General features: G+C 36.1%; 1 protein-coding gene across 4 annotated transcripts in view; it reads left to right on the plus strand.

The window, feature by feature from the left end:
- ADGRL2 (adhesion G protein-coupled receptor L2) overlaps positions 1-10,247 on the plus strand; it is a 222,282-nt gene that overhangs the window by 156,593 nt on the left and 55,442 nt on the right. For all 4 annotated transcript variants that reach the window (XM_029284080.1, XM_015815684.1, XM_029284078.1 and 1 more), the window contains exon 5: positions 2,382-3,182. In XM_029284080.1, the coding sequence (XP_029139913.1) occupies positions 2,382-3,182 (801 nt within the window). The remainder of the gene's footprint in view (positions 1-2,381; positions 3,183-10,247) is intronic.

A 10,247-nucleotide genomic window follows, 5' to 3' on the forward strand; every position in this document is an offset into this window, starting at 1 on the left:
AGTGGGAAAGGTCAGCTTGCTTAAAGACTTTTCTAAAACTGAACATACCTGTGTGATCTAGAAAACAGTGGTGTTTTAAAGCAAAGAAAGTCCATAGCTCTGAATGTATGAGCATTAAGGACTGTGTCTCTACCTTTGCATAGTTTAACTTAATTTTCAATACTTTTAAAATGAAAATGTGTTTTGACAATGCTAGGCTTTCAGATACGATCAGTAGGTTCCGATCGAACAGGCTGGAATGATCTGTAGAAAAATTCATAGCCAAAATAAGTGGTCAAATTCAGTTTTGTAGGTTTTTCTTTTCTTTTCTTTTCCTTTCCTTTCTTTTCTTTTCTTTTCTTTTCTCTTTTTTAAAAATTCTAAAATTGGGAAATCTTTGATTTAAAGAAAAACTCCAAGCTCCTATAAATCCATTGACGCAGTAAAGCATAGACTTTTGAGATTAATGATATATTGAGTGGATACATACATTATGTTCTGTGGTTTGTTTCCTTTTGGTTTAGGGTGCTGAATAATCTCAGCCAATTGTGGTTTATTCAGTAACTCTAGTCCACAGCTCAATCCACTGTCTGTATCCTTAAGAAATATTCTTCTGTGTTGTAATTACTTATTTGCATGCCCAATTTTATTTGCATTTTTGTCCACTTCACCCTTAACTGAAAACTCCAGAAAGCTAAAGACCACAAGAAATTGTATCTTTAAAAAAAAATAAAATAAAGAAACATCTGTATTTGGAAAAATGGGAAACCAAACTCAGCATGAATTGGTGATTTACATAAAAAGCAAACCAGTTGAGAACTCTTACAGTGTCCAAATATATTGGGTTTGCTTTTGGTTTAAGATTTGGATTTTGCAGTCTCAGAGAAACTTTGCAAGAGGCTAGTCTGAATTAAATACTTTAAACATAAACGCTAATCCAATTTTACTAGTACCTCCTACTATTTCAGTAACAGAAATACTTCTGTCCTGCAGAAGAATAAGATTGGGGTCCCAAAAGAGATCTACCTATGCAAATCCGTTTAGCCTTTCCTTTAACCAAAGCTGTTTCTTTATACTAAAATACAATATATAAAACACATGCATATGATAGCATATTAATAGAAGGCCCTTTTTACGTGCACTTGTTAAGGCTGCTTGGGTAACCGAAGGCTATGTATATCATGCATTAGTCAAGTCTTTCATTATTTATTCAGGTTGACTAAGTGAAACTGCATCCCAGCATTTTCTGTTCTGCCTCTTTAACCTACTAAAATGATTGATCCATGTTCACTTATGTAACTGTAGAATCTTTCTCCAGCTAGGTTTTCCTGTTGTCTGTTTCTCTCTATCCCATGTTGTGCAGTTCTTATTCTCCCTGTGTTTAACGTCTTGTTAACTAATTTAATCTTCGCCTAATAATCAATTTGTGTTAATCTTCTTCTTTTTTTCCTTGCACTTTTTTTTTTCATTTTTCTTCCGATGCTTGAAATAGAAGTGGAGCAAAAAGGTAAATAACATATATAGTCCAAACCCCTCAGCTCCTTGTTATGTGCCTTATGGATGTTAACCTCCACCCGTTCCCCTTCCCCACAACATTCTGAAATTATAATAATCGGCAGGATCTTGATAAATACCCTTCCTTAAAGAAGTTGATTTTGCATTTTTGCAATAAACTGACTTGGCTATTTAAAAGCAGGTGATGGGATTTAGTATCTGATGGCACCTGCTCTGGGATGAAGACTCCCGTTGGCTTTCTTCCTCCCTCTCTTTCTCTTTCCCTGTCTTTCTCTTACCCATGACGACTATTTGTTAATAAAAATGTCATCTTGCTTGGCTTTCCAGAACCCTCTCCATAGCATGCCGTAATTACAGGGTTCCTGGTCTGTTCCATCCATTGCTTTGGTTGCTCTTTATTTCTGTTGCTCTTGATGAAGGTCTACGGATCTGATGTTTTAATTTTAATTTTTCCCCCTTGTATGTCGAAGCAGCTTTATTTTCAGTCTGAGGGTTTCTGAATGTTTCTTGAAAATGTTAAGAATTAAAAACTTCTACCAATTAGTTGAATTACTGCACATCAATTAAAAGGTCGGGAGAATAAATGCTCTTATGCAACGGTAGTTCTATTTTTTTTTCCAGATTTAGTAATATGCCATAGAACCTTGGTTTGTTGTCAGAGAAAAGACTGCATATACTGGTTACTACTGTAACTTTTAAGAACCATAATGACAAAGGGTAACACATGTATTAATCACATATGAATTATAAGGCATTATAGTTAAAGAATTTTTGTTTCTTTAAAGTTATGCAGACATAGTGTACTTGCCTAGACTTTATGGATATTGTGAATTTTATTCCTTTTTTTTTTTAATCGCTCTTGTCTTGCTTCTTTCTGTGACTCCCAGTTTTTGTTTGCCCTGGGACGTTGAAAGCTGTGGTGGATTCCCCAAATTTATATGAAGCTGAACAAAAGGCAGGTGCGTGGTGCAAAGACCCTCTTCAGGCTGCAGATAAAATATACTTCATGCCATGGACTCCATACCGCACTGATACTTTGATAGAATATGCATCTTTAGAGGACTTCCAAAACGGACGCCAACAGACAACATATAAGCTTCCAAATCGAGTGGATGGTACCGGATTTGTGGTGTATGATGGTGCAGTCTTTTTTAATAAGGAAAGAACCAGAAACATTGTGAAATTTGACTTAAGGACTAGAATTAAGAGTGGAGAAGCTATTATAAATTCCGCCAACTACCATGACACATCCCCTTACAGATGGGGGGGAAAGACTGATATTGATCTGGCAGTGGATGAAAATGGCTTGTGGGTAATTTACGCTACAGAACAAAACAATGGAATGATAGTCATTAGCCAACTCAATCCATATACTCTGCGTTTTGAAGCAACATGGGAAACAATCTATGACAAACGGGCAGCCTCTAATGCTTTTATGATATGCGGGGTGCTTTACGTTGTGCGATCAGTTTACCAAGACAATGAAAGCGAAACTGGTAAAAATGCAATTGACTATATTTACAACACCAGGTTAAGCCGAGGAGAAAATGTAGACATTCCTTTCCCCAACATGTATCATTACATTGCTGCTGTGGATTACAATCCAAGAGACAATCAACTGTATGTGTGGAACAACAATTTCATCCTACGATATTCTCTTGAATTTGGTCCACCTGATCCTGCCCAAGGTAGGAATTCCCTTTTAACCATTTAAATAAATATATAAATAAATAAACAGCTTATAAATAAAATGAACTGCTTAAGATAATGAAAGTCTAGTCTGTTTGGAATTAACAATTGATCCTTCTGCTTTGCCAAAACGAAACAAAAACAAAAGGACAGTTTTGATTTAATTTTTACCTGCACCATGCCAAAATAAGGACAATCTTTAATACACTATTTCTAATACCCCATCTATTTGTAATATAGAAATATATTCACATTGGCGCTTTCTTTTCACTTTGCAATGAAATATATAAAAACAAAGTTAATTATTTTGTGCTAGCACTAGAAAAGAATGTGATGGTAAATCATCTTGTAGAGACTGTTTTGTTTTTGCATGGACATTGTGAAGGTTTTCATTTCAGTTTCCATTTTGAGCTCCAAGGAATGTGATTTAATATTTTTGTTGCACGTTACTGCATTCTCATATTTCCAATTATGTGGCAAATGCAGAACCAAATATGTATAGGAACCTAAAAGATAGTATCATTATATAAACTGCCAGAGAGCAGACATTTAGGAAGCTTCATCAGTGGAGAAATGTTTTCAATATACTGTGATTCACATACAGATATTAAACACTGAGAATGTTGTTTAGATAAATAATTGGCAAAGGAACACAATAAAAATATTTTGTTACAGCCTGCTGAAATCGACTCAGTTTAAAATATATATTATGCACAGAAACATTTGTGGATTTTGCTGCTTTTTGTTTTTGTTTTACTTTATATATTTTTATTAGATGTTCCTCTTCAACTGTTGATGAGCTTTTATCACTTCTGTTATATAGAACTGGTTGCTTGGTGCACTGTAAATGTAAAAGAGCTATAGGGTCAGAAGTGCTATAAAGTAAGATAGGGCTGTATACTAAGGTCTATATATACTAAGGTGTAAAGGTACTATATATGTGTGCAAATGCAACTATGGATAGTGTGTATCTTCATTTCTGAATAGAAAAGATCCTGAGTAGTTAGATCAATGTCATCAGTTGGGGAATTTCCCAAAAGAAGAGAGTAATTGGGTTAGCCTTGAGCTTAATTTTATTAGAGGTTGTGCTAAGAATTTGAAAAGTTACCTGTTTAATCAGTATTGTATTGAACATACAGGAAAATGTTTAAAGGCTACTCTGCTGAGCTTTTTTAAGGCAATGAAATAAAACTCAGATAGACAGACAGACAGATAGATATCACATATCACATATATATACACTCTCTCACACACGGTATATATATGTATACATAGATACATATACATATATACATACATGTGCATATATAATACACACGAAACATACTACACACACACAAAAGTAGACCAATTTCTATCTTACCTGTATATTTTTTACAGGATTTCATGTAGAATACTTTTCATGCTAATTTCTTAAAAAAAATATAATAAATCTTCTATTTATATGACTAGCTTAAATTTAATTATTTTTACATACATACAGGCAGTCTTCAACTTACAACAGTTTGTTTAGTGACTGTTCAAAGTTAGAACGGCACTGAAAAAGTAACTTATGACTGTTTTCGCACTTATGACCATTGCAGCACTCCCACGGTCACGTGATTAAACTTTAGATGCTTGGCAACTGACTCATATGTATGACGGTTGCAGTGTCCATGAGTCATGCGAGAACAGCTGCAAAAATTAACTCAGCTAAACAGTAGACAGCATCCATCCATGTGACAAATTTAGACAAACTTGAATCCAGTAGATTTTATGTCTTAAAATCTGCTAAGTAAGGGTTACAGGTTTACTGTAATCTACAATATCTAAAAATGATAAATATAATGAAATAATAAGGAAATGCTCATGCAAACGTATTTTTCAAATGAGAGCTTTGTATAATCCCATGCTTTATTTCATTATCTCCGGTATGTAGGAATAACCTTTTTGTATATTCACAATAAATATGCAGCAGCCAATTGATATGGGTAAGCACAGAAAAATTGCAGTTTATAGTTATTTTTAAAAGCATAAAGTACATAAATTAATCTACTCAATCCAAATGAGTTTAAAAGTGTTGCAGGAGGTTTATTTAAAACAATACTGGATTGGACCCAAACTTAGTGTTACGTCATTAAATCCATTAAAGTTAATAGGACAGATTGATTTCAGTGAGTCTGTTCTAAATATGATTAAATCTGGGTCTGATCCAATGAAGTAAACAAGCATTTCATTCTTTGACATCCATTTTTTTTCAAGAATGAACATTTAGGAACATCAGTTACATGTAAACATTTTTTTTAAAAAAAAGTAAGGATTACAGTTTATGCATACTGCTCAGGGTTAAAGCAGATATAAACAATCATTTCTACACTTCTCTGCTTTTAGAAAAGAAATTGTCCTAATATCAAACATCTAATGATGTCCCAGGGTCAGAATATCTACTGCAGAAGCCAAGGCCTATTCTTGTATAATATCTAATTTAAGACCATTATAGGGAATTCAGCTATCACTTTACTTGTGATGCGTGCAGTAATGATATGTCCAGAAACTCAACAAACCCTGTCTTTCATCTTATAGTCTGTTAGTACCTGTCTATACCATAACTTCCTTCTTCAAAATGGTTCAAATACCGCATTTGCCCTCTTTTCACCAAATAGAATTATTTATCTCACTTACTCTATCTTAGTCCCCCATAGCTAAATATCATACTTAACCTCATCCATGTCAATTTTTCCCTCTAAGAAGAGATATTCCTCATGTTACTTCTCTGTATTATATTGCAGTATCTGTAGCACTGCCAGAATTATTTATAGAGTGGTTCTATAAAATGCTTAGTTTTCTATTCCTGCAGAGTCCTGCAGAGGACTCTCTTTCAGGGTCCATGCAAAATTAACTTCATGGAATATCAAGAGTTGTGGACAAATTAATTATTTTAAGGCCTAGGGTATTTCTCAGACTTCATACAGTTTTGAAGTTCAGCCTCTTGCACACCATTCAGAAGACTAGCATAGCTCTTGACCTAAGCCAGTGATGGCGAACCTTTTAGAGACCGAGTGCCCAAACTGCAACCCAAAACCCACTTATGCATCGTCGGGTGCCAGGTGGGTGTGGCCCATTGGGTGGGCATGGCTACGGTGGTAACAGCAGACTGGGTGGGACTAAAAAGTTCAATCAATCAATTCCAACTTTGCAAGATCTTTTTTTTTCAGTGAAAAGTTGAAATTGACTGATTGATTGAACCTTTTTTTTTTTGTACACGGCGGCAGAGGCCTAAAGCGAAAAGGTTTTATAAAACCCAGCTGAAGGCCTAGGAGTGGGGTGACGGCGCATGTGCCCACAGATAGGGCTCTGAGTGCCACCTCTGGCACCCGTGCCATAGTTTCGCCACCACTGACCTAAGCAATAAAGCACAAACTTAAACTAAAGCAGGGATTTTGCTTTAATTTCTTTTATTATATTTCTTTTTCACAGTTTCTCTAATGGCTCACAATGGCCTGTGTGGTATTGTCCCTTTCTCCCACCATATCTTAAGAGCTCCAGCTTGTGAATTAGCTTAGGTTGACCCAAAGCTATTCAATGAAGTAAATGAATGAAAGAATAGGAATCAGAACCCAGATCTTTTCTTTCACAGTGTGGCAGGAATAGATATTACTACTGCTGCTGCTACTACTACTACTACTGTTATAGATGCTATTCCTGTTTACTACTTTGACTGTTATTTTGCTTTGATATACTGGCCTATGTTGCCTTTGAACATCTCTTTAGAAAAATCATACATTGAGAACATCTCATTTTCTTTGTATCTAAAACTGAAGAATACATTAAACAATTATAGCAATAGCAATATCAGTTAGACTTATATACTGCTTCATAGCCCTCTCTAAGCGGTTTACAGAGTCATCATATTGCCCCCAACAATCTGGGTCCTTATTTTACTGACCTAGGAAGGATGGAAGACTGAGCCAACCTTGAGCCGGTCAGGATCAAACTGCTGACAGTCAGCAGAGTTAGCCTGCAATACTGCATTTTAACCACTACAACACCACTTATATTTGATTTTTAAAATATTATTTTATATAATATATTATTTTGGGGAATATATTATTTTTTGTCTGTTATATTTCTGTTATACAGTATAACAGGAAAACATTTTCTGACTTTACAGGCTGATAATTTGATACACTTCCCAGAATTTCAAAATCCAAGATTAAAAACAGGATTAGTAGTATCTTCTCGCATTTTTCATGAATAAAGTCCCACAGTATTATAGGGCTTATTTCTGTATGGTTTAGGTTTATTCCCTTTGACTCTGAAATGTTTTTTTCTTAATTACTCCCTGGACCGATCTCTTGTTGATTTTTATGCATTTAAGTGAATTCTGGCACTTTCAGAGGCATGAAACTAGGGTGTATAAACAGACAGATAGCAAAATGATTAGACCATATCAGCAGTATGAGACAATACAATATTCTTCCAACCAATTTGCATGAGCTGCTATAATTATGTCTTTTATTTCAACACGAAAAACTTCTCTCTCTACCTCCCTCCCTCCCCCCTTAAATAACAGGGCTATAGTGGTGCAATTACTGCATTTCAGAATGCAGATGGGGATCCTATAATCAAAATGGGTTTACTTTTAATTCCAACATACTACATAAGTTTAAAGCAGCTGAACATCATAGAAACAGTTGCAAAATTTCGATGTCAGTTATCCGAGATGCAACCCCCCCACCCCACCCCTTTTAACTATTATGGCTATCTGGTTACACTCAGATTGACTGAATTGATTGATACCCTTAAAATGTAGAAACACTAATTGCTATTTTCTGCCAAATACATATTCTTCTGCAAACCTTTCTTAATTTCTATTCTGCCAAATCTGTTTGGATGCTTGTGGTGCCACCTTTAGGGAAGGAAGTATAGATATCCTCCATTCAGATTGTGCATGGTAAAAACAAAAGTCGGGATGTGACTTTTCCACAGGGCTCTTTTTAATCATTCTAGGCTTTAAATTTAGTCTTTAAACTTTAAATAATTCTACAGCACAGGTAGCACGAGTACTAAAATTGTGCAGATCATTTTTTTTTAAGACAAAGCAGATGTATTTCAGAACTCTTTTTTTTTTTAAATAGCCACACTAGTGGCAGTGGTATCTGTCTTTGCAAATGAACAGCTGCACATAGAGTGCTGAATGAAATTATATGCTCTTGTGATTTTAACCTCCTAGCTGGACTCAAAAAAAAAGAGTCATCATGATCCCTTTTAGTGATGTTAAGCTGTAGGGCACAAGGGTAGCTTAAATGAGTTAGAAGCTGTCAGAAGTAAGAGGATCTGTGAGAGTATTAATTGCACTATTGTTGATACAGATTTCTGTCATGGAGAAATGACTTAATTAAACACATGGTGTCTAGAATATCAGTAATAAGGAAAACCTCCCCCAGATTCTTTCCATAGCGTGCGCCCCAAGATCTGAAGCGGTAGTGGCTTCTTGACACTTTCCCAAGCATTTGTGATGCTTTTGACAACATTAATTGAGAAAGCATTGGAAGTCTGGCTGCATTGTAATCAAAAGGAAAATTACAGAGATTTCACAAGATGCCAGGCAAGTACTTACAGAGAAAGATAGACAGGTTTGAGAAGTCTGTTTCCTTTTTTTTTCTTTTTTCCCAACAGGTAGGCTGAATAGAAAGTTCAGCAAGATTGCACAGGCGGTGCTCTATCAGACTGGCAATGAAACATGGCACTTCACAAGGGTTTGTGTGTGTGTGTGTGTGCGCGCGTGTGCGCGTGTGTGTGTGTGTGTGTGTGTGATGAAAAATGAGAATCAGAAAACCATGACTTTCAGAAAGAGTTAGTTCTGGAGAGTACTCGGCTAGAAACAAGGAAATAGGTAGGTAGACAGAAAGAGTTGTGTGCACTTTGTTCTCTATAAGACTATATAGAATGTAAAGGAGACAGGTAGAAAGACCTAAGCATAAATGGAAGCCATTCCTGCATTAATTTTACAGATGACTGTATGAGGTCGGAGGTCGTCAACAGGCACTGAATGTGTGTAATATTAGGCACCTTGTGAACTTTAAGAGGGATTTACAACCATAGAAAAATTTTATGTTTTATGCAGGGCTTTTTTTCTCATAGAACGCCCAGAACGGGAGTTCCGGCACCTTTTTTGGATGGAACCTTGTAGGGTAGGCAAGTCGGGTTGTATGACAGTGGTGGCGAACCTATGGCACGGGTGCCAGAGGTGGCACTCAGAGCCCTCTCTGTGGGCACGCGCGCCGTCACCCCAGTGCTAGGCCTTCAGCTGGGTTTTATAAAACCTTTTCGCTTTAGGCCTCTGCCGCCGTGTGCAAAAAAAAAAAAAAGGTTCAATCAGTCAATTTCAATTTCTTGCGGGGGAAAAAAAAGATCTTGCAAAGTTGGAATTGATTGATTGAACTTTTTAGTCCCACACAGTCTGCCATTAGTACCGCGGCCATGCCCACCCAATGGGCCACGCCCACCCGGCACTCGACGATGCATAAGTGGGTTTTGGGTTGCAGTTTGGGCACTCAGTCTCTAAAAGGTTCGCCATCACTGTTGTATGACATGTGTGAGTTCCGGCACCTTTTTTTTTTTTAGAAAAAAAGCACTGGTTTTATATAATGTCCTCAGTAAACTTAGAATGAAACCAAGTGAGAGGCACAATCAACTCTGGGTTTCTTAAACCTTTGCAGAATATATGGATATGGGTGCTTTCAGTTTTGACCATTATAGGAATATAGAAAAAATGTATGAAAACGTATTTTTCTCATCCACATTCTAATAGAACTAAAAGTTCCTCACCTTTCCCTCTCTCTCTTCCTCCTTTACCTTACCCCTACAAGAAAGAAATATTCTTTTCAGGTTCTTTGAAAAGACAGATGTCTGCCTATCTCCTTGTTTGCATTTGTGGTTAAATTCAATTTACATTCAAGAATACATGTTTTTAGAAGTTATAGCCTAAGGACAGAAGAGGTTTAAATCCTTTTTTAAAAAAAAAACAGCATAAGCCTTTAGGAAATAAGTGTCAAAGAAAAAAAATTAAACCTGAAAAGTGT

Source organism: Protobothrops mucrosquamatus, unplaced genomic scaffold (assembly GCF_001527695.2).
Source record: "Protobothrops mucrosquamatus isolate PMUCROS unplaced genomic scaffold, P.Mucros_1.0 scaffold365, whole genome shotgun sequence".
Classification (NCBI taxonomy): domain Eukaryota; kingdom Metazoa; phylum Chordata; class Lepidosauria; order Squamata; family Viperidae; genus Protobothrops; species Protobothrops mucrosquamatus.